Source organism: Zalophus californianus, chromosome 9, assembly GCF_009762305.2.
Source record: "Zalophus californianus isolate mZalCal1 chromosome 9, mZalCal1.pri.v2, whole genome shotgun sequence".
In the NCBI taxonomy this organism is placed as follows: Eukaryota; Metazoa; Chordata; class Mammalia; order Carnivora; family Otariidae; genus Zalophus; species Zalophus californianus.
The window spans coordinates 38,635,476-38,661,739 of NC_045603.1; the positions used below are offsets into that span (position 1 = coordinate 38,635,476).

Sequence of the window (26,264 nt, forward strand, 5' to 3'; positions counted from 1 at the left end):
AGGATTCTGTTTTAGCTCATTAACAAAAATTTATTGGGTGGCTCTGTTAGGTATTGGGTATGTAAGGCATTTCCTATTCTTAAAGAACTGTCATCTAGTTAGGAGAAGAGACTGGAACACATAAAACAATAAGAAAGGCAGCAAGTCTCGCACAGTACTTAGCACAGTTTTATGTACACATACACACACTAGGTAATAAATGCCTACTTATTAAGGAGAAGTTAACATTTTGTTTTGATTCATTTTATATGTATTTATTATATAGTTCCTGTGTGCCAGTCACTGTGCGTGAAGGAAACAATATATTCTTTAGTGTTCTTCCTTGTATTCACCAGAATGCATTATATATAGTAGGCAGTCAATAAAAATTATTAACGAGAGAGTGATCCTGAAATTCAATTCTTTTTAGATTCCTAAGGATTTTAAACTCTAGAAGAAATGCTCTTCCCTTACTAAGTTCCCAAATAAAAGTGTTGGCCTCTAAAGGTGTACTTACTTACTACTTCATAGATCTTTATCAATAAAGGAAATAACAGTGTATAAGAGGATAAGGCTATATTTCAATATTTGAATATTTATAGTTTCCAGTTTTTAGTGTTGTCTTTCAGATACGTAGTACTTGTTGGATGAGGCATGAATGTTCAAGCAATACTTAGATTATTTTTCCTCTAGAAACTTTTTTTGGTCTCAAAAAAACATTTTTTCAGATGTTTTATATAGTCTTTTTGCCATGTCTAGTTCATTGAATCCACAAATATATATTGGATCTTCTCTTTGTCAGATATGTGTCTCCTTTATTCTCTCTAGGATACCATATGTACATAAGCCTGAACTTTTCTTAATCCAAATGAAGAATTTCCCATGTTCCAGCATTGCGTATAATCTGTGTTTTAAATGTATTGTCCCAATCATTTTTTCATTTGAATATATGATTTATTATGAAGACAAGTTTTTATTTTTACATCTAGATTTCCTACCTGCTTATATGATAAGAGTAGAAAGGCAAAAATATTTTAAAGTTAATGCAGTACTGGGGGAGCATGGGTGGCTCATTCAGTTGAGTGCCTCCGGCTCAGGTCATGATCCCAGGGTCCTGGGATTGAGCCCCACATTGGACTCCTTGATCGACGGGAAGCCTGCTTCTCCCTCTCCCTCTGCCTACAGCTCACCCTGCTTATGTTCTCTCTCCCTCTCTGTTAAATAAATAAATAAAATCTTTAAAAAAAATAAAGTTAATGCAGTGCTGAACTTGTTACTTGATTTCATAACTAATATACTAGATGACTCCTAAGATTATACATGCTCATTATTTGCCCATCTTAATGCAAGACCAGGGTATTTATTTTTTTATTATTCAGTATGAGAGTACTGCTTAGAGTTCTTCATTCTTTTTCTTGTATAAACCTCCTTTGATAGTCCAAATCCAGTTTTCTTTAAAATAGACAAATACTTGCTTGGGTATCTTTAGTTCAGTTCCTCTTTAAGCATACTCACTGACATGTGTGTCAATCTGAGTGCTTAGAGCATGGACTACTTTCTAGTATATCTACAAATTTCTGTTACCAGAAGTTGAGCAGAACCAAGTTTTTTTCATTAGTAAGAGTCCTAAAGAATTGTTTCCAGGAAGTGAAAATTGATTTAGATAACTTCCATATTCAAATTGATTTGTCTGTTAATTGTGTTACTAATGATTAGGCACAGATTGTAAACATTTCAACTAATTGGTTATGATTTCATTTAAACTTAAGTTCTCTAGTGACATTTATACAACTAAATCTTTTTTTCTTTCCTGAGTCATATATAATTTGTATGCATGAACTTATATAAAACTTTTATATATAAAAGTTTGAAGGAAGTTTGAAATCCTGAAGATTTCCTTAGTGCATCTTTTAAAATTTAATCCTCCTCCCACCCAATAATTGTGGGTGGGACTTTTACCAAAAATGGTACTAAAAGTCTCCAGCATATAACCTTGTTTTATAGTTTATAGAGGGACGAGAAAATAAGTTTTAGTTAAGAATATAAAAAAAGAAAATTTTAAATGGAGGTGATTTAGCATGGTGATTATGTAGTAATACAAACATAAAAGCACTTAATATTTGGCAGGTACTACTCTAAGTGCTTTCGATATTAATTCATATACTTCGCATAGTAAACTTTTGATAGTACCCACCTATTATTACCCTCATTTTCCAGAGGAAACTGTGGCACACAGGATGTTAAGTAATTTATCCAACAACACCTGGCCAGTAAGTGGCAGAACTGGATTAATCTCAGACAGTGTGGCTCTAGCGTATGTGCTTTAAACAAAACCAGTTTCATGAAAAGGAATATTACAGTGTTAGAATTTATTTCAAATGCTACTAATTTTGTAATTGTGATTTTACTCAGTTGAATTATGTAGTTGCTTAACACATTTGTTTTTGTTTCTCTAGGAATGAAATTTAATGATTTTTCAAACTATACAGGCCCCACCCAAAAGTTGTCATTAGGCCATTGATTTTGTCTACATTCAGCCAATGTTGTGTAGTCCCTTTATTCAATTGTTTGTTGTTAAATTGCAGCTTTTTTCATCAAAAGTGTGGGAAACAAAGCTTGTCCTTGAGCTAACTTGCTGAGAAAAATAACTAGGTCTCCTTTTCAATAAAAACAGATGTTTTATTTACCTGAACTGGTTTGTTGAATTAATTTACAGCTCAAGTTGACAAAGCTGACTGCGCCAGGAATTAAATGACAAATGTGTCTTCACACAGCCATTTATTATTGGCAGTAGCTCTGTATATGTATTCATGAAACACTTAAGATATACCTACCCCCAAAATCTTATCTAACATAGTTTGAGTCATTGTTTCTTTCCATATATGGCTTAATTAACTGACCATATTTAGTCACATATTTTTTTCAAAGTAATGTTTTTATTATGTTAATCACCATACCTTACATCATTAGTTTATAACACCCAGTGCTCCCTGCAGAACGTGCCCTCTTTAATACCCATCACCAGGCAAACCCATCCTCCCACCCCCTCCCCTCTAGAACCCTCAGTTTGTTTCTCAGAGTCCATAGTCTCTCATGGTTCGTCTCCTCCTCCGATTTCCCCCCCTTCATTTTTCCCTTCCTGTTATCTTCTTTTTTTTTTAACATATAATGTATTATTTGTTTCAGAGGTACAGGTTAGCAAGTCACGTGTCTCTTAATGTGCTGCATGTTTTAGCTTTCTCTTAGCAACAATATTTTTATGGGCATGCCTTGCCAGTTTCTTGTGTATGCTTTATAAATGTTTAGGAGAACACTTTGAACAACTTAGACCACAAACTTGAGATTCATATGTAATAGATATTTTGTGACAACATTTTTAGCATTTAATTTATATTAAAACGTTTCAGAAACTTACTACAGCTATAAACAAAGGAACAAGCAGGTTTAGCATTAACTGCTTTAGGTATTTTTATATTGATGTTTTTTAAATTATACTGATTTAAAAACAAATATTTTAAATCAGAATCAGCAACATTTCCTTTATTGGGAATTAGCTATAACTATAGGTTAATTTTTTCGAAGAGTCAGGGGGGATTGCCTTCCTAGACTTCAAAAATTAACCATTCATCTTGAAAATCTTTTCAGTGTCAAAGATTTACTCATAAGATGGCAAATAAACTCTATTCTAGATCCTGCATACTTTATCCTCACTATATGTGACTTTGCATCTTCATACACCAGGAAATGTTTGTCACTTGTTCATCTGTTAAGCTCTAGTGTAGAGCCTCCTCCAGGAAATATTCCCAGGCTCTCATCCACCATTCCTCCTAAGTTCTCCTTTTCTGGGCTCCCACAATAAGTAGTGCACAGCCCTATAACTATATCATATTCCTTTTATTTTTTTTTAAGATTTATTTATTTATTTGAGAGAGAGCGAGAATGGAGAGAGAGAGAGTACATGAGAGGGGGGAGGACCAGAGGGAGAAGCAGGCTCCCCGCTGAGCAGGGAGCCCGATGTGGGACTTGATCCCGGGACTCCGGGATCATGAACTGAGCCAAAGGCAGTTGCTTAACCAACTGAGCCACCCAGGCGCCCTCATATTCCTTTTAATATAATCATCTGTTTGTGTATTTATCTTCTGTTCTGGGTGGTAAGCTTCTTGAGAACTTTCTCTGTGACTGAATAAAATACCACAAATGTCTTTGTTTTCCAAATAGAATATACAGATCATAATTTAATCTTAACACTTCTCTTAATATTTTCAGAATCACTCCTCTACATCCTCTCCCCAAGGGATTTCAAGCCCCACGTTAATGCAGATAATTCCCAAATTCATGTTTTCATTTCACATTTATTTTCAAAGCTCTAGATCTGCATATCCAATTGGCTACTGGATACACACGGTTAGATAGGTATACAGACACCTGTAAATTCAGCATATCCAAAGCTATGAAATCATCTTTCTTTCCCCAGCCTGCTTCTTGAACCTGTAGTGTTTATTTTCATGAATGGCTTCTTCCTGTCCCTCACCTTATGTATCCAGTCTTTAAGCCTTGCATATTTTCTCTTAAGTTTTTCAATATAGATCAGTCTGAATAACTGCTAAGGCTCAGTTCAGGCTCTTCTCTTTTCGTATTGCTTCCAGTAATCTTTCTGAAATAATGATCTGATCATGTCACCCCTCTGCTTAAAACCTCTGAAGAGCTCTTTTCAAAGATTATCTTCTTAAAATTATAAAATGTTTAGTCCTACTTTTCTCTACTGTTGAATTGAGCCAGTATTACTGATGGATTGAAAACCACCAGGCGTATCAAATCCACTCATCTTTGCATTATATTCAGATCTTTTACCTGGAATATACTGAGACGTTTAGCACATAGCCTTATCCTGTTTTATGACTTAACCAAAACTCTATATACCACTGGATGATTTACTTACTTTATTCCATGCATTTTGTTAATCACAGTGCATTTGCCCAGTGAAGTTATTTCCAGTCATATTGCTAGTTGAATAACTCTTATGTAATCTGTAAAACCTTGCTCAAATGTATACTTTTTTTTTTTTTTTAAGTAAACTCTACCCACAGCATGGGGCTAGAACTCATGACCCCAAAGTCAAGAATCACGTGCTCTACCGACTGAGCCAGCCAGGCGCTCCTCAGATGTCTATTTCTTAATGAAACCTATATGGACCATCTTAGTCACAAGAAGTTATCTTTATGTCCCATTGATATTTTAGTAGTTTTCTGGCCACTGCTGTTATGCTCTTATAAGATCATTGTTATTTATTTATGGACAAGCCAGTGTGATCCTTCCCCTTCCCTATATTACTAGGGCCTTGGCTGATACAGTTTTTAGTATATATAATGTGAAGAGTAGCTGAAGGAAATTTGACATAATTAGCCTAAAAAAGAGTATTTGAGAATTCTTGGTGTGGGGGAGATTCTTAGAATCCTTCTCAGTTAAGAGAGGGATTTTATTTGATTTTGGAGTGTCAGGGACTGGGGGATAGAAATTAAAGGAAGATCTATTTTAGCATGTACAATTTAGAGAAAGATAAGTAAAGTGTCTTATACTGGAGGTAATACATAGAGTAGACTTTCAATAAATGGTAGCCTATTACTTTTTTCTTTTTAATTTGAGGTATAATTTACGGTAAAGCTGTGTAAATACAGCTTTGGATTGTGCAATTAATGAATTTTTATATATGAATATGCCTAAGTAAAAATCAGAAAAATAGGAAACATTTCCAGTCTTCTAGAAAACTCCCTCATGCTCCTCCCTTCATTTCCCCACAAATTTAACTATGATTCTGAACTTCAGCGCCAGAGATTAGTTTTGCTTAGAAACTTATAGTATATATCCTTTCTGTCTGCCTTTTTTCACTCATCTATGACTGTGAAGATCATCTGTGTTGTTGAAGGTAGCAATGGTTTGTTCTTTTTGTTTGCTGTTCTTTTCTCATTAAAGATCCCATTACATGAATAGAATCTCCTCACACACATACACTCCATTCTATTTATTTATTTACTACTACACTTTATTCTATTATACTTTATAGTATAATATTCTATTATACTATTACACTTTCAAATGGTTTTCTGAAGGGGTTGTATGAATTTTACACTTTCACCAACAGTTTGGTTGTTTCTCCATGTTAAAATAGGTTTACTATTTCTCTTTTTAAGAATCAAGTCTTGGGGCACCAGGCTGGCTTAGTTGGTGGAGCGTGTGACTCTTGATCTCTGGGTTATGAGTTTGAGCCCCACATTGGGTGTAGAGATTACTTAAAAATAATGTCTTTAAAAAAAAAATCAAGTCTTAAATTTTCTTATATAAAATGCCTATCATTGTAAACATTTTGGAAATAAAGGAAAATTTAAAGAAAAAAATAAAAATTTTTCTTGGTCTCACAACCAATGATAATGCCTGTTAACCTTCAGTATATATTCTGGGGTTTTTTTGTGTACTTTTTTAAAAATTTTTTTTAAAGATTTTATTTGTTGGACAGAGAGAGAGACAGCGAGAGAGGGAACACAAGCAGGAGGAGTGGGAGAGGGAGAAGCAGGCTTCCCGAAGCTGAGTAGGGAGCCTGGGGATCATGACCTGAGCTGAAGGCAGACATTAACGACTGAGCCACCCAGGCATCCCTTGTGTACATATTTTTTTAGGAGCCACCCAGGTGCCCCTTATATACATATTTTTTTAGTAAAATTGAAATCATATTAGGTAAACAGTTCTTACATCCTTTTTTACAAATTTATTGTGAGTATTTCCCATATCCCTTTATAAAGAATCATTTCTTTGCTTGACATTATCTTTCATTTTTTTTAAAAATGATAATCAGATTCATATTAGATGGATTTATCAAATAGAGTTTTATATTTTTACATCAGTGATAAAAGTCAGAATACTGTTAATGGAGCCTGTACGAATTAAAGCAGATTGAGTAAAAGGGTAATAGAATTAAATCAATCTTTTAAAAAAAAAAGTATTAAATCAGTATCATTTCTCAAGGAAAATTAATGATTAAGCCTATAAATAGATCTAATATTAATCGATGCCACTGTGAGTCATTAGCAATCTTAAATAACATTTTATAGACTACTTTCTAATGTAATAGTATTTTGACATTTCTTCTTTGTTTGTTATTAGATAGCTTAATGGTTCTCAAATCTCTCCAGCCCTTTCTTTAACCACTGCTTCTTGAAAATGGTTCTTTTCCCAAGCAATATATACTTAAAGTCCATATGAATGATACTTATATATTCATTTACCATCTGCCATGTGTAAAATACTGTTCTGACACTATGGGACCTTGCCATCCAGATTGCTTATAACTTGTTCCAAGGAGAAGAATCACAGATACATAAGAATCTTAAACATGTTAGGGAATTTTAGAGATACATAACCCACCAGCTTCTTTCCTCCACTTGAAAAATAAGGACATTAAGCCTCAAAAGATTAAATTACTTGTCCATCACTACAAAATTTGTGGCAGAACCAAAACTAGAGCCTAGAATTAAAAGCTATGATTCCCTGTCAGTATTTTTCCCCTTTGTACTTTGTCCTTAGTGGTTTTTATGACACTCATTTTTTTCCCTAAGAAAATGCTACCAAAAGTGTTTTCTTTTGCTTCTGGGATAGGTAAAGAAAAATTGGTTTCATTCATACAACACTTTGTAAGTGCCTAGAACTTAATGATATCCTGTTGTAGAGACTACAAATAGGTGAGAAATATGTTGATAAACTAGGACTATGTGTGGAAAGCAGTGTTAAGTGTGGAAAAGGGCTTATTCTTTTGGAATCTAAACATCTGTTAGAGTGCCAGCTATCATCTCCCACCTGTCAGCTTATTCAAGCTACTTAATCTCTTTGAATCTTAGCTTTCTCATTTGTTCATCCGTTTATTAAGCCCCTACCACATGCCAAGAACTGTGTAAGATGCTGCAGATACAGCAAAATTCCTGTTCTCCTGAGGGTTTATGTGAGGACAGTGTATATAAATCAGTAAAATAGGTAAAGTACCAGTCATACTACCTGCATAAAGTAAACAAAAGTCCCTTCTTAGTTACTGTAGGCTGCAGTTCTCAAACTTTTTTGTCTCAAGACTGCTTTATACTCTAAAAAATTATTGAAAGACCCCAAAGAACTTTTGTTTCTGTGGTGTGTATATATTAGTATTTGATAATAATAGAGGTTAAAACGAGATTTAAGTATTTCAATTCATTTTAAAGCAGCAATACTGTACCCATGTTACATAAATAGCATTTTAAAATTAAAATAATTCATTCATTGCTCTTAAGACTTGAATTCATCATTGACAACAAATACCGTTTTTCTTTTGAAATGACAAACTGTTCATTTTTAAGAAAATATATGCCAAAAACCCAAGTTAGACTAAGTATAGTTTCTCATTTAAGTAAAAGTTGTATTCCATGGGAAAAGTGGTTAGTTCAGCTTGCATCTTAGTTGCACAAGTGCTTTTCCTTAGAGCAGTCATTATACTTGGAAGAAGTGTTTTATCCATACTTCCTATCTTGTTCCACAGAATATTAAAAAGATGTGTATTCAAGGGTCAAAATTTAATAAGACTTAGAGGTTTTACTACTTTGTCAAGGACATTCATAAATAAAAATAGCTTTTAAAAAAAAAACTATGACTGCATAGTGGAAAATATAGTGACTTAGAATTTTTTTGACCATTGCCTTGATTTGTGCTTAGGCACAAGCAAGTTTTGCCACTGGTGCTTTCTGGACCCTCAAGTGCACCTGTCAACACAGTGAAAAGGGGAAATACCATCTTAGTATTATTTTGAGAACAGTTTTGACCTTGTGAATTCCTTGAAAGGATCTCTCCTGCCTCAACAGACCACATTTTGGGAACCACTGCTATAGAGGATATTATTGGTACTTATATAATGTCTTGATTGTTATTATAATATGTACTTATTTTTATCACAGTTTGGCATAGTCTAGTCACATACAGTACTGTTGTATGTGCATCTAAGCAAGGACTCTTACAATTTAGTTGGTACCATTAGCCTGTTTGACGACAGTACAATCGAGATAGCAGCAGACTAAAAGAGAATATTTATGTTATAAAAGCTGTTAAGTTTATTAGGAGCGTTGATTCAGATTTTTTCTAATTGTGCTTTCTGTTTTGTTTTTAGGCTTGCATTGACGACAATGTTGATATGGTGAAGTTTCTGGTTGAAAATGGAGCAAATATTAATCAACCTGATAATGAAGGCTGGATACCACTACATGCAGCTGCTTCCTGTGGATATCTCGACATTGCAGAGTAAGGCAGTTCTGTGTTTACTTTTGTCCAAATACCCAAACACTGTTTTAGATACCTGAGATTTTATAGAAATTGTTGTTACAGATAAATTAGTGAGCTCTTATATTACCTTAATTCATGAAAAGTATTCTTCCCAGGAAAAAGAATAAGCAGTTCTTGGGAATCCATATATCAAGTCTCTCTTTGGGAAGGTCATCTTCTATCTCCCCACCCTCTTTGGCTTTTGGTACTTTGTATTAATATGAGTAATTGTACACTTCTCCATTCCTATCTCCTTTTCTTTGAGTACATGTTGTAGAGCATTGTCAAATGATTCAACGTTAATACTTAGCAGTCTAGTCTATCCTTATGTAATTGTGAGTTGTTAGGGGAAATTAACAATAACTCAGGTTACTTTGCTATAGGGAGAAAATACGATACCTAGTTCTGTAATTAGTCAAAACATTTATACTTAGTTATTAAGATTGTTTTCTTTTTTTTTTTTTAAAGATTTTATTTATTTGACACACAGAGAGAGGGAGAGAGCACAAGCAGGGGGAGCGGCAGGCAGAGGGAGAAGCAGGCTTCCTGCATGAGCAGGGAGCCCAATATGGGACTCGATCCCAGGACCCTGGGATCATGGCCTGAGCTGAAGGCAGCGGTTTAACCAACTGAGCCACCCAGGCGCCCCTAAGATTGTTTTCTAAAAATATGTTTTTTAGAAAATTCGATGACCTTTAATGGTAGTTCCCAGGAAAATCTGATTCTTCAAACATTTAACAAGGAAATATAGTTTCCTGACAAAATAATTTTTTCACTAAATTATTTCACTTTTTTGTTACTATGTATCCAGTACCATAAACAGGTTTTACTATCTGCTCACATCAGAGCTTATCAATGGTAAATATTGAAAATGGGAGTTCTACTCTGTGAATCTCTCTTAGTAAGCCTTAAATATTGTTATTTCTTTGTGTATTTCATTTCTCCCCCCATGTGTATTGGAACTGTGATACATCATATTTTTTTAAAGATTTTATTTGAGAGAAGAGATTGAAATTATGTGCATGAGCAGGAGTTGGGCAGAGGGAGAGGGAGAAGCAGACTCCCCGCTGAGCAGGGAGTTCAGCTTGAGGCTCGATCCCAGGACTCTGAGATCATGACCTGAGCCAAAGGCAGATACTTAACCTACTGAGGCGCCTAGATGCCCCAATACATCATTTTAAAGGGGAGGCAGTGTTTGGTAAAATGAAGAGTACTCTGGTCTGGGAATAGAATGTCTGAGTCACTTGAGTTTTATTACTACCTGTAACACTAATTACATTTCATCTTTTCCTTTTTAGGCCTTGATTTCTTTTTCTTTTCTCTTCTTTTTAAGATTTATTTATTTATTTGAGAGAGAGAGCACTCATGAGTGTGAGAGCAGGGGGAGGGGCAGCAGGAGAGGGAGAGAGAGAATCCTCAAGCACACTCCCCACTGAGCACAGAGCCCAACACAGGGCTCGATGCCAGGACCCTAAATCATGACCTGGGCCAAAATCAAGTGTTGGACACTTAACCAAGTGAGCCACCCAAGCACCCCGGGCCTTGATTTCTTTATGTATAAAATGAGGTAGTCTTTTGTCATTGCAAAACAGTAGTGGTTGTTCATAATTACAATCATGGTTCTCAGCTTCCTTACTCCTTTCTGTTCTTTTCATGCTCAACAGAGGCCTTGAATCTCTTCTTCATAGAAAAAATAGCTAATGTGCATTTATCTTTACCTGCCCTTAAATATTTTGTACTCAGGTTTTGGAGTCAAACAATGTGAATTTTGAATGCTTCCTCAGCCACTCTCAAGGGGTATGACCTTAGGCAAGTTGCTTAACTTGTATATGCTTCTGTTTTCTCCTCTGTAGAAGGGCAGTAGTATTTCTTAGGTTTGTTATGAGGGTTAACTGAGTGATCCATCAAAGTACCTGGCACATAGTAAATACTCAATATATATTAACTTTCAACTATTATCTTGTTTATCTTCTCTTGGGAAATGAAAACTCAACCTTTTTCTTCAAATGTTTAATCCTTGTGTTTCCTTTTTTTAATTTATGCTTCTGAGTTTGAAAAGACAGTAATAATTATACTGAATAATTTCTTCCACTTGATTGATAACCCATTGTGTATGTTGGGATGATTTTATTTTTTTTAATAGCTTTTTTTTTTTAAGATTTATTTATTTATTTGAGAGAGAGAGAGAGAGAGAGAATGGGAGATAGAGAGCACGAGAGGGAAGAGGGTCAGAGGGAGAAGCAGACTCCCTGCCGAGCAGGGAGCCCGATGCGGGACTCGATCCCGGGACTCCAGGATCATGACCTGAGCCGAAGGCAGTCGCTTAACCAACTGAGCCACCCAGGCGCCCCTGTTGGGATGATTTTAGCTGCAAGTACCAGTATCAAATTTAAAATGACCTAAATGGCCTAAAAAGTAAGGGTCCTTGTTTTACAGTATATAATCTAGTTTAGAGGAAGAGCATTCAAGTTTATTAAACTGCTTCAGGGGCCTGGGATCTCTCAGTTTTTTTCTTCTGCCTTTCCCAAATATGAACTTTATTCTTAGCCTTGTCCCCTCCTGGTCACAGGATGATTGCTGCAACTCCTCAGTTGTGTTTTTACATATGCACATCCGAGAGCAAAATAAAAAGTGAAGTGGGGAATGGAAAGTATCTTCTCCATATCCTATGCATGTCAGAGAGGGGAACTTTTCCCAGAGAGTCTTCTGAGTGCATCACATTTCCCCTTCAGGGATTTCGTTGGCCTGGGCCTGGTCACTTGCCCATGTCTACCTTGGGAAAAGCAAGTACTTAGCATATTCATTGTTTTACATGTCAGTAAATAAGTATGAGGAAGGGTAAGCAGTCTGATGCAGGTGTTAATATTTTCAGTAGAATAACTACAATTTTTCATTTTTTTTTTTTAGAAGGTAGGCTATGGAACAAAGTACTTCGTAGGACTTACACAAACAAAAGTGACCTGGTTTGACCAAGGTTGAGTAGAGTTTTGCTGATCTAACTACCTTTCTTTAGGCAGTTTGAATTCTGTCTGTAGTATAACCTAAGTATTTAAATTCATAGTGTCTTTGAACAAAATTAAAATTGGAAGAATGATGACTTTTTCTTTTTTGCTCTTTCTGCTTTTTTTTAAGTAATGGGAATGTTTACAAAAGACAATTTAACGCTGATATATATTGACTGGGTTATTTGTTAAGGTGATGATAGTCCAAAACCATTCCAAATACATGATTATTTTTATCAGCATCAGCTCTTTCACCAGCTAATCTCATTAATGAGAGAAGTTAATGAAACCCTAGTTTTCTTTGGTCTAGAAAAGTATAGCATGGTGGCTTAAGAGATAGGGTGAAGATATCCCCCAAGACAGAGTGTTCATAGGGTAAAAGAAGGCCCTGTTAATAATGATGTAGAAATAATATTTGTAAACCAGGAACAACCTAGGAAAATTGGGTCACTCTGCTAAGTGAGATATTTGGAGTTAAATTGTTATAAATCCTGGTTCTGCCATTCACTGATTTTTTGCCCTTGGCCAAGCTACTTTGCCTCAATGATTAATATTATTTATACAATAGGAAGGATCTGGCTTCTACCTACCTCTTATTTCTCTTACCGCTTTCCGTATTTTTCATTCTCTCAATACTGGACTACTTTTAATTCTCCAAACTTTTACTGCTGGTTCATATTAATGAGTTTTTGCTTATATTGGTTCATTTGCCTTATTTCTTTACTTGACCAGCTCCTGCCAAAATCTCAAATGCAATTACATAAGGGTCACTTCTTCCAGAAATATTTCTGATATTCCTGGCTAATTCTTCATCATCATCATCATCATCTCCACAACATATCAGATGTTTACATGCTTTGATAGGAACTCCATTATGCACAGAATAGTTCTCATTCATCCCTATTGAAATGAGAGATGAAACAAACAGTGAAGCACACATAGTTTACTCTAAAGTTTTGAGGATGATTTGGATACAATGACTTCTAAATTTTTCACCCTTAAGGGCACCTGGCTGGCCCAGTCAGTGGAACAAGCAACTTTTGACCTCAGGGATGTGAGTTTGAGCTCCAAGGAGATTATCTTAAAAATAAAATCTTACCAAAGAAATAAATAAATTTCTCCTCTGTTGGACATAGAACAGAGAACGTGAGGTTACAGTTTAGTTTCTAGACATTAACAATTTCACATCTGGTTTGTAGCCTAGCAGAAGCCAAGTGAATAGATGGATGATGGCTCTTCATATTCTGGCTCAATTATCTCACCTTTTCACCAAAATAATTATTCTCAACCTCCCTGCTTTGAATAAGGTAGAAGTCTTAGGAAAAACTAAAAATAGAGATTGTTTAATAATTCCCCTTCTCCAGAGTGGATTAGAGGAACAGTAAAGGAGGTTTATGGGGAGTATGATGTTAACTCAGCATGTGCATTGTTTTAGTAAATACTGATGGGTCAGGTATAAAATGTATGCACTAACATCATTCTCTTCCTTCAGTGTGCGGAATTGTGTCTGTACATAATTCGTATGTTGAAGGTCTAACCCCCCAGAACCTTGGATCATGATTGTGTAGATGCAGCCCTTAAAGAGATAATTAAGTTAAAATCAGGCCCTTAGGGTAGGCCCTAATTCAGTCTTACTGGTTTCCTTATAAGAAAAGGAAATTGGACATGTATCATATGATCTCACTGATATGAGGACTTCTTAATCTCAGGAAATAAACTGAAGGTTGCTGGAGTGGTGGGGGGTGGGAGGGATGGGGTGGCTGGGTGATAGACATTGGGGAGGGTATGTGCTATGGTGAGCGCTATGAATTATGTAACACTGTTGAATCACAGACCTATACCTCTGAAACAAATAATACATTATATGTTAAAAAAAGAAGATAGTAGGAAGGGTAAAATGAAGGGGGGGAAATCGGAGGGGGAGATGAACCATGAGAGACGATGGACTCTGAAAAACAAACAGGGTTCTAGAGGGGAGGGGGATGGGGGTTGGGTTAACCTGGCGATGGGTATTAAAGAAGGCACGTATTGAATGGAGTACTGGGTGTTATATGCAAACAATGAATCATGGAACACTACATCAAAAACCAATGATGTATGGTGATTAACATAACATAATAAAATTTTTTAAAAAATAAAAATTAAAAAAAAGGAAATTTGGATGCAAAAAGAGACACCTAGTTCGTGCAAAGAAAAGACCCCCAGAAGCTATGCTGTTAAAAAGGTAGCCATCTATGACCAAAAAGAGAACGCTCAGAAGAAACCCTTTAAACCTGCCAACACCTTGATCTTAGACTTCAAGCCTCTAAAACTATGAGAGAATAAACTTCTGTTGCTTAAGTCACTTAGTCTGTGGTATTTTTTTTTTTTAAAGATTTTATTTATTTATTTGAGACAGAGAGAATGAGAGAGAGAGAGCACATGAGAGGGGAGAGGGTCAGAGGGAGAAGCAGACTCCCTGCTTGAGCGGGGAGCCCGATGCGGGACTCGATCCGGGGACTCCAGGATCATGACCTGAGCCGAAGGCACTCGCTTAACCAACTGAGCCACCCAGGCGCCCTGTGGTATTTTTTTTTTAATGCTATCTTGTTATGGTAGCACTAGTACACTAATATAGGCAGTATAAAATTCTTACTGTCGTATCAAGGTATTCTTCCCTAAAAATTATAGTGTCATCATTGGGTTGTGGTTTAAAAGTAAAATTGAATAGTATGGCTTTGGACATATTAGAAAAGGCAAACAGTTACAGAGCCCAAAAAACTATGTATTTAATTTAGTGCTCCAATATATAAGTTCATTTAAACTTAGCTCTCTAACCATAAAGTATAAATTATATATTGAAATTATTATGTACAGGGGTGCCTGGGTGGCTCAGTTGGTGAAGCATCCATATCTTTATTTCGTCCCAGGTCATGATCTCAGGGTCATGAGGTTGACCCCATGTCAGGCTCCTCGCTCAGTGTGGAGTCCTCTTGAGATTTTTCTCTCCCTCTCTGACTGCCCCTCCCCCTGCTTGTGTGCTCTCTCTCTAAAATAAAAAAATAAAATCTTCTTAAAAAACTAAATTGTTATACACAAAGCATTGAAAACCAAGTCCTCTGACTGAAGAAATAATTAAATGAAAACATAGGAGCTATACAGTGGCAGCATTTTAATTTTGTCATTCTTTTTCATTTATTAACTGGAATATTTTTGTAAAAGAAACTTCCTCATATTTATTTAGTCACCCCTAATACAAGTTTTATAGAAAAGAGAGGATATAGTCTTTTTTCTTTTCCTCTGTATACTGATTTTTAAAATAATGAGTTGGTTTACTAGTTACCTTCAAAGAGGACTAATAGATTTTTTGAGGGATAAGCAACTTCAGGAGCTCTTGCATTTAAATATACTTAATGTGCTTAATACATTGCTGTTACTGTCATTATTGATTAGTAAATTATACGTCTTTGGTTATCAAGAGTCTCTTCATGTTGGCTTCTAAGACCTTGGGATATGAAGAAATGAAGTGATCTTTAAACCTTCCTTGCTATCTAGTATTACAAGATGTTCCAGACTTTTTTTTTTTTCCCCCTGCCCTGGGTCTGGAATTGCCATTTCTTCAATGAGCCCTGTTCCTTGTAATGGGTGTTAGAAGTGCTCATTGCTACTGAGTTGGTCATTGTTTCAAATTCATAATTGGCACCAAGGTGTTTTCCTTTACCCTTATCTCATATCAATATTTCCTTTCTCCCTTTATTTCATTGCCAGGAATTGTAGTGTTAAAGTAACACATGATTGCTAATTTGCTTCATTATATATTACACATACATTAGGCTACTTATAACAACAATACCACTAACAATAACAATATGATTACTGAAAGCAGTTTGAAGTTTTGTGTGGGGGGCATATCTTTTGGTCTTTAAGGTATCCCACTTCAGATATACCATCAAATTACTGTGTATTGAAAGCACTTGAAATAGTTTTTTTCTGTGTGGTTATGCCACCAACTAGATCTACTATTAGGTTCATTGTTTAATTTTATTTATTTTTTAGAGTTTGCTTTTTTAAATTTAATTTTGTTTTATAATTTACATGAAATACTGAGTTCTAATGGCAGTCCCTTCTGTCCTGTTTCCTTTTACACTATTTTGCAAATTTTATATTTTATCGCAGTTTGTTTTTTAATACAAGTATCATTGAAAATATTTTCCCTTGTAGGTAAATGGTAGAATACCATACCATATACATATTTCTTCACTTGCTTTTTTCACTCAACAGTCTATTCTGGAGCTCATTATATAGTGGGATATATAGAGCTATTTCTCATTGTTCTATTTACGTTTTAGTACTCCATTGAATAGTATGTCATTGTAGTTTATTCAGTCTGTCCTTGGTTGACCAAAGAATGCTGTCTATTTGAATGACTCTAGTTTTAGCCTTGGAATTGTCTTTTCATTTTTGCAAATGATAGGAATTTTTATGTTTATGTGAAAAAATTTTGTATTTGAATAATAAAACTTAAACAATTTGTTTCATTAATGTTTTGGTTATTGATGTGATTATTATTCTGATATCTTTTTATATTTTAATTTCATCACCACTTTTCCTTTTTAGGTTTCTACCACAGATGTTTAGGAGTGCCTTTTTTTTTTTTTTTAAGATTTTATTCATTTATTTGAGAGAGAAAGAGAAACTGCATGTGTGAGCAGGGGAAGGGGCACAGTGTGGGAGGGAAAAGAAGGAAAGAATCCCAAGAAGACTCAATGCTGATCAGGGCCCATGGGCTTGATCCCATGACCCTGAGGTTATGACTGAGCCAAAATCAAGAGTTGGAAGATCAACCAACTGAGCCACCGAGGCACTCCTAGGAGTGAGTGCTTTTATCTTGAGTAGCTTTGGTGCTTGCCACAAAATTTTTCAATAGTAGAAAAAATTAGCCCTGTATAAAGCCAGCATTATGTAGTGTACATAGGATGGAATAGTGATTAATGTGTATGTTTAATGCAGTTTTCTTTGTGTTTGGAGTAGTTTCAAAGCCACTACTATGGAAAACTTTATATCGGGGGACCCTGGGTGGCTCGGTCAGTTAAATATCTGCCTTCGGCTCAGGGTCCTGGGATCGAGCCCCACAATAGGATTCCCTGCTCAGCAGGGAGTCTGCTTCTCCCTCTCCCTCTGCCCCTACCCCCCCCCACCCCCAAGACTACCAGCTTGTGGTCTCTCTCACTCACTCTCTCAAATAAATAAAATCTTAAAAAAAAAAATGCTAGTAGGATTACATTCAGTGACATTTTCATGGTCGTATTTACAACATGGAAAAAGTTTCATGAGCTTTGTCACTTGATCATTAAAGAATCAGCTATTTAAGGATATGATAACTTTTAAATATTTGTGGTGGCTTATTTATGGCTTGGCTTTTCTTCTTCATTATAGCTTTATTCCATAAACATCCAATATAATCCCCAACAGTTCTCTTGGCTTACCCTTCAAAATATATCCAGTATCTGACTATTTTCATCACCTCTTTAATTTCTTCCTGATCCTGGACACTGTTGTTTTTCACTGGAATTATTATAGTTGCAACAATTCTAATTATATTCATCCCCTTCCCACCTCCCCCCATCTGTTTTCCACACAGCAGCCAGGATGATCCATTTAAAATACTACAAGTGGGATAACATCACATTTTTATTCAAATCCTTCCAGTGGATTCATAATGCATTTCAGAGTAGAAGCCAGAATTGCTATTAACTTTAGGCAGATTGGCAGCTTCTCTAAACCTCTGTTTCCTCATCTCCCTATTCTATAAGATTATTTTGAAGATTAGATAATGTATATAAGACACTTGGCACAATACACAGCATATTTAGTATTCAGTAAATGTTAACTAAGTTGATATTATTCAAAAAACTGTATTTGGTCATTACTTTTAGTGAAAAATAGCTAAGCTCTTAGTTCTCCTGATTATAAAGAAAATTATCATGTCATTTGGTGTGATGAGAGGAGCAGAGGATAGTAAAGTAGTCATATGTCGTACTTACTTTGATATGTGGATGTTTGAGCTTCAAGAAAAGTTGGCAAATCCATGAATTTTGGTTTTGTTTACATATTTCTTATCAAGAATGATACTTTATTCGTCTAAAGCAGACTGTATTTTGATTAGGAGTCTCAGAAAGCGAAACTAAGTCTAGGATCCTATGAAAATATTAAAATTTTATATAAGAGATACTTATATCTTACTATAATAATAATAAGGTGTGTTTGCTTAAAACTATAAAGATCATTTTCTCATATACATTCTTACTGCTTTTTTAAAGAACACTATGGGACTGTTTGCTCTTACTTCCATTTTACAATCAGAACTGAACCTCATTCTCAGGACTTAAATTCTGATGTTCTTTTTGTTATATCACAACTATCTCCTACAGTAGCGTTAAGCATTGTGAGATATAATAATGGCTATAACTCCGTTCCTAATCTCAAACTTACAGATACATGTGAAGTTAGTTAACTAATACTACATAGAATAAATGGACCAAGAAATGTACAAGGAACACTGAAGTGATTGATTTTGATTAGGCCAGAGAACGATCCTAGAGGAGATGACATTAACTGTTATCTTAAACAGTGAGCAGGGTTTATGGCTGTGAGAGTTGGGAGCTATCTGAACAAAGTCATGTTATGCATGAATGAGAAATAATATGTGGTAAAGCTCTTTTAACTGGCCTCCACTGTATTGAATAACATTTGCTTTGTTAAAATATAATGACCGATTCCCATAAAGTTGTTAAAACTGAACATTGCAGCAGCACATAGGCTACTTCTACTAAGCTTACTCAGTTCTGTTTCACTGATTGATTTACAAGCCTACCAAAAATTATTGTGTGTGTTCTGAACTTGTTATTATTTAATTAGGTAGTCCAAAACTGATGAAATGTGTACAAAAAAGAAAATTACTATTGTAACAAAGCTAAATACTTCGAAAGACTTGATAAAGGCAAGGCCTTAAAAATATAATTGCTGATGGGATGCCTGGGTGGCTCAGTCAGTTGAGTGTCCGACCCTTGATTTAGTGTCAGGTCATGATCTCAGGGTTGTGAGATTGAGCCCTGCATGGGGCTCCACTCTCAGCAGGGAGTCTGCTTGATATTCTTTCTCTCCTCTCCCTTTCCCTCTCCCTCTGTCCCTTCCCCTGCTTGTACTCACTCTCTCTAAAATAAATAATCATATATATATAATTGCTATTTAAGTAGATGTGGTTGTGATAAGTGAAAGGTTGAAAGTAAAAGACCTAGAGGGATTGTGTACTCTGCTCTCCTGTTGACTTCAAGTTTTTGCTTTATTTTAATGACACTTGGAAGTCTTAGGAAATGCATTATGAGTGTGGTTTATGCAAGAAAGGTAGCATAGGTTTAAGTCATTGGAGACATTCTCTAGCATCTTCTATGTTGAAATAATTATCTTACTTACATTTAATTATTTTCATATATATATTATGTTTTATGATTCCCTATTTTTATCAGCTTTTCTGGTTAACCAAGCAAATACTGGTTCTGATTCCATTGGATAAAAGTAGTTTTTTGGAGCCGTAGTTTTTGTTTTGTTTTGTTTTTTTAAGATTTTATTTATTTGAGAGAGAGAGAGACACAGAGAGGGAACACAAGCAGGGGGAGTGGGAGAGGGAGAAGCAGGCTTCCCGCGGAGCAGGGAGCCCGATGTGGGGCTCAGTTCCTGGATCCTGGGACCATGACCTGAGCCCAAGGCAGACGCCTAATGCCTGAGCTACCCAGGTGCCCCAGGAGCCATAGTTTTTAAGAAAGAAGAGCATTAGTGGTATATGGAGAGTAGCAGATCCAGTTAGGAAAATGAACTGAGTCTACAGCATAAAGGAATTTGTATGCCTTGCTAAGTTTGACCTTTATGGTGGTGATTCATTTTTAGGGACGTGATGATCCTCACTCTGTATTTTAGGAAGACTATTCTTCACAGATTAGTATTGTTGGACAGGAGAGCTAGGGCAATGGCAGTGAAATTGGAAGTGGGGCAGATCTGAGAGAAATTGGAAAATAGAATTGATAAGGCTTGGTTGTGATTCACTGGATCTAGGTAGTGAGGTAGGAGGAAAAATCAAGGGTGGTGATAATGCCTGATAATAGCTAATGTTCATTGAGTGTTTAATATGTGTTAGTCACTGCTCTAAGTCCTTTATGTAATTTCAGTCATCCTAACAATCACATGAAAATATGTTGCTACCACCACCCCACAGGCCTATATGCACAGTTACAAACACCAAAAACTTGGAAAAATGACAAACTAATTGTAAATTTGGGTGTAGGCTCATTTGGCAGCAAACCATGACCTAAACTGATAGGAGGCTATTTATAGTCTTTGTTGATCCCATTTACTGTATCTTTATTTTTTGCAGAAATATTAATGTGTTTGGTTATAAAGTGCTGCCTCAGATTCAGTGGGGGTTTTATGTAATCTGCAATATTATCTTTCTGAAATATGAAAAATTTTGAAGTTTGGGTTTGGGTGAGTGATGGTAGACCTATATGATAATTCTTTTATAGATGAGGAAACTTGAGTCAGGGAGTAATCACACACAGTAAGTGGCAGAACTGGGATGTGAACCTAGTCAGTCTAACTTTTCAAGTCTGTACTTTAAACCAGTACACTATTCTGCCTCCTTGTCTAACCTTTGTAATTAGTAAAATGATGCCTTTAAACTTATTAAGAAACCTAAAGAGCAAGACCAGGGGAAGCAGAGAAGAGACCATAATGGAATGTGGTTTTAAATATGCCTACTTGAGGGTGCCTGGGTAGCTCAATCAGTTAAGTATCTACCTTTGGCTCAGGTAATGAAACCCCGGGGTCCTGGGATTGAACCCTGCATTGGGCTCCCTGCTTAGCAGGGAGCCTGCTTCCCCTTCTCCCTCTCCACCCCCCGACTTGTGCTCTCTCTCGCTCTGTCTCAAATAAATAAATAAAATCTTAAAAAAAAAAAAAAAATAGGCCCTATTTGAGATGCTAATGGAAATGGTGCTGTAGGAAGCCAGGAATATATTGGGTGTGTTTATAAGGCATATATTGGATTTCATGAAGTTTATCATGCCCTTGTTGTAACACAGTGTCATTATTTTGTATATCAATTTTAAAAAGGTTAAGAAAATGAAACTGTGATACTGTGTGTGTGTTTGTGTGTATGTTTAATCACCTAGATTTTTTTCACACAGTATTATTTTCTGTGCAATTTAGAGTGTCATTGATGCAACATTACTAAAGAATGTTCTCTTATTGCCTTTGGAATTTTATTTTAAGGCATTGGTATGCATTCTGCAAGTTTTGATTTTGATGCTTTCTTGATCTTACCGGAAAGTATTGACAAAAAGTTTCAGACGACATCCAGGAAGACATTTTAAGTTCAACAAATAAGGTACCAACAATGCACATAAGTTGACTGAAGTGAAAACGGTATGAATAGCTGTGACCGAGGTCACATGAGGACAGATAATCACAACCATGTTGTGTTTGCCACCTGGCCAATAGCCATTGTAAGGCATCATGGATTGTAACATTCATTGACTGTAGAAGATTTCCGTGATTTTAAAATGTGAGGGAAATGTACATTTTAGAATTGTTGCATAATAAGTAGCATTTTTACCTCTGGGAATTGAAAGTTGCAGTAATAAAGTAAGACAGTAGTGCATATAATTGATTTTAATAAATAAGCCTTTTCAGGAGTTAGTGCCTCATCAAAGAAGTATAGAGTCACTGTTCTGGGGAGTAATTGAGAGAAACAGGAAATGCTAAAGACAGAACCTTGAGGATTTCCTATATTTAAAAGGTGGCTTTACAAAGAGAATAAAGGAATTTAAATACTTTCCTACATTTTGAATTTGTCTGTTTGTTTTTGTTTTTGTTTTTTTTACAAATGATAATCCACGTTCCTAGACAACTGGAAAATAGACCCCAGGTTCACAAATAGATTCATTTCTCTCACAAGTATTAGCCTGGTCTTTGCTATTGGCATAATTAATTATATCTGTGACATAATTGTGGAACCATGATGTCAGAAATTAAGCAAAGTATTTGGCAAGGTATCAGGACTAACAGTTGGACTAACAACATGATTTATATATGAAGATAATACTTTTGCTTGTAGGGTCTTGACAAATTAAAAAAATTAAGGTTAAAATTGCTAATGTTCTACACATTGAAATTTGACAATTAAAAAAGAGAGAATTTCTGCTTCTGGGAAGATAGAGTAGACATGGTTTTCCCTATTCCTCCTGCTAAGAACTACTAAAAACCCTGAATGTTATATATTAAACATAAGATTCTGAGAGGTAGAAAGAGGGCATGATGGCTAGGCATCATAGGACCCAAGGAGTGTGTTTCCTAGCTTTTCTTTTTTGCCTCATAATATCTTTGAACTGAAAACACTGATAATCCAAAAGTACAAATGGGCACACCAAAAAAAGAAAAAGTCCCAACAAAAGCCTGATCTTTTTAGCCAAGTACTGGGAGAGGGGCACCCTAGCAAGACAGAAAACTTAAAAATAATAATAACCACTCTATTTAACCAGGCAAAGTCCACAGGAAAAAAACCTTAGTCTCACCAGCAAAGACTATGTAGGGAGTGTAGACCTCCACCCTTCTTCCCAGGCTATATTGAGGTGCACCAACAGTCCTGCACTGATGTCAGTTTAGACCAGAGCTAGCCAAGACTTTAATCCCCATCAGATGGTTAACTAGCTTTCCCCCCGACCTGTAGTAGATACTAACCAGCTCCTACTCCTCTTTCCTTGGGTATGTCAGAAGAGGCCTAGTGGAGAGTGAATACTTTCACCACCACCTACCAGTAAAGATGCCTACCTTCCTCCCCTTATTGTCAGTGGAGGCCACATGGGAAGTAGTAATGAAGCACTCATATCCTTCCCATCCAGGGAGATACCAGTGAAGGCTTGGTGGTAAGCTAGAAGTAATAAGGAGTCACCACCCCATCTCTGGTGTCAGAGACTTCTACCCCCACCTTGTGGTAATGAAATGGCACCTCCACAGCTTCCTCTGCTACAGCAGAGCCAAACAAAGCCCGCTAACTTGGAAGGTTTAAGCAAGATCTAGAGTCCTTTAACATAATACTCAGAGTGTCTAGATTTCAATTAAAAATGAATTGTCATACCAAGGAAATTCCCAAATTGAATGAAAAAAAAAAAACAACCAGTAGAGACCAACATGGAACTGACAGATACTACTCTTAAAATTATCTGACAGATTATAGAGCAGCTATCATAAACATGTTTCAACAAGCAATTATATGAGCATGCTTGAAACAAATGAAAAAATTAAGTCTCAGCAAACTTTGCAGACTTTGCAAAGACATAGAAGATATTAAGAAGAATGAAATGGGAATGACCTGAAAAATCTAATAACCAAAATAAAAATGGGCAGACTGGAGTAGAATGGAGGGGATAGAAGAAAGAATTAGTCAACTGAAAAATAGATCAATGGAAATTACCAAATCTCAGCAACAGAGAGGAAATAGACTAAAATAAAATGAATAGACCCTCAAAGATTTGTGGGACTATAACAAGTACCATTAGAGTCCCAGAAAAGGAGAAGGAAGACATGGCTGGAAAAGTATTTAATGAAATGATAGGTGGTTGGCAAAAGATACCAACCTACAAATTCAAAAAACCTAGCAAATTCCAAACAGGATAAAACAAAGCCCTCCACACCAAGACATCTCATATGCAAACCTCTGAAAACTAAAGACAAAAGTCTTGAAAGCAGTGATAAAGAAACTGTATTTTAAGGAGGGAAATTTGAATGACAACAGATTTCTCATTAGAAACCATAGAGACCAGAAGAAAGTGGCATAACGTTTATCAAGTGCTGAATGAAGAACTGCTGTTTTTAATAAAACTTTTCAGAGGTTCCACATCAGAGCTGTTTGGATTCCTACAGCTGTTTTCAACTATTTTTCATCATGGTATAGAACTTCAAGAATGAAATAGCAAAGTGCATTCCCGCTGAAGATGCATAAGGTTGTTTATACTTATTTTAAGATTTTTGTTGCTCAGAGACTACCAAAAGAAAATAGCATATATTTCTTAAGTTAATAGTGTAATGTTCTACTTACCCATCTTTGAAAAGTTCAGGTAGTTCATAATTCTGTGTCATTATATGGCTTTGAGAAACTCATTTTGGTTTTCAAGAAACAACTATTTCAGTGGTATTCTTCTTTCTGATTAAAAATATTATTGTAAAAATCACATAATATTAAATTTACCATTTTAACCATTTTTAAGTGTATAGTGGCAGTGTCAAATATATTCACATTGTTGTGCATATCTAGAAGTTTTCATCTTGTAATACTGAAACTCTGTGCTAAACACTAATTTTCTCTCTCTACCCTCAGCCGTTGGTAACCAGCTATTTTCTGTTTCTATGATTTTGATACCTTTAGATACTTCATATGAGTGGAATCATACAGTATTTGTCCTTTTGTAACTATCGTATATTGCTTAGCACAGTGACCTTGAGGTTCATCTGTGTGACAGAATTTCCTTTTTTCAAGCTGTACTGACTTTCTGGTTTTTAAAGATTCATGTATTGAGTACATGAAAGTTCGTGTATTGGTTATAATGATTTCTTGATACTAGTTTTTACAGTGAATAAAAAAGTCAGTATACATTAAATTTGGACACTAAATATATTCAGCTCTTGCTGATGGAATTTCTTCTTCCTTGTCTCTTTGATCATTGTGTTCTCATTAGCGTCTACTTTAAAGACAATTTTAATTAAAGGATCAAATTCTTTAAATGAAAATTGTTTCCCTTTCTCATAATCTCTTCTATGGATTGGTTTTTAACAGAACTCATAATCCAAGACAATAGAGACTGTCAAAATTTGTCTTCCATATTCAATTAACATTGAATGATTCTAACCCAGATAGAATCCTGCAAATTTATCTAATATACCATATCCAAGGTGCAACCAATAACTTGGTTAAGAACTTTACACCTTTTGTCAGATTTTTAAATTAGGACATGTGCAAATAATTTTGTAAAAGTCCATTTGGATCGTGTCTTGATTTTGAGGTCAGTTAATTTATCCAAAATTACTTATTGAGCCAAGGTGCTAGATTATTATAAATCTCAATAAACCTAGTGGTTTAACATTTTTCATTTCTACAATTTATAAAGAATTTCATCATTTATAGTCATCTCCTATGTTGGCCTCATTTGTATCACTTGAAATCATTAACCATTGTTAAGGCAGTAAAACCCTGCTAAAAACAACAACAACAATTCTAAAGCATATAAAAAAAAAAAAACTAACTCATCTGAGAAATGGCCCAATCTTCTGACTTTCAATTTGGGATATTCTGTGGGAAATCTTTGCTTTTTTCTTTCCAAGAAATCTTAAATATGTTTCCTAATTAGCAGTCACATGAGCTGCTTATAATATCCTAGCTTTTTTTGTTCTGAAGGAAATATAGCCATCTGTTTTCAGTATCTGGAGGACCCCTCAGAGTCAATTTCTGGTATTCCAGATAGTCTGTACTATTTTATTTACATTATCTTAAACGTTGCTTTCTAAATGTGATGATTTTGCATGATGGGATAAAAAGTAGAATTTTATTTTTAGACTTTAACTTATTGAAACTTAACATAGACTTGTAATTTTCCTGTAGACTGGGCTTCCAGTGTTCTAATGAATGTCACACAGCTGTCAAGAGGCAGAGTTGAGAGCCTAACTCAAAGTCTACAGAATGCAGACGTTTGTGCTTTTTTTTCACACAACCAATCTTTGAATGGTTTTTGAGATTATTCATTGTAGCTAAGAATTAATGCCATGGGACTTTATTTCTTTATTTTTATGTATCTTTTTTAAAAATTTATATTTGCAAATGATAGTCCTGGAGTGCAGGTGATTTTTGTGAATTATATGAGTACATACATGTACCTT

The 26,264-nt window shown here is 35.5% G+C and overlaps 1 protein-coding gene across 1 annotated transcript in view; it reads left to right on the forward strand.

The window, feature by feature from the left end:
• The window catches only part of PPP1R12A (protein phosphatase 1 regulatory subunit 12A), a 140,278-nt gene that overhangs the window by 35,959 nt on the left and 78,055 nt on the right, over nt 1-26,264 (forward strand). Inside the window, exon 2 of the mRNA XM_035729305.1 lies at nt 9,152-9,282. Within this exon, the coding sequence (XP_035585198.1) occupies nt 9,152-9,282 (131 nt within the window). The remainder of the gene's footprint in view (nt 1-9,151; nt 9,283-26,264) is intronic.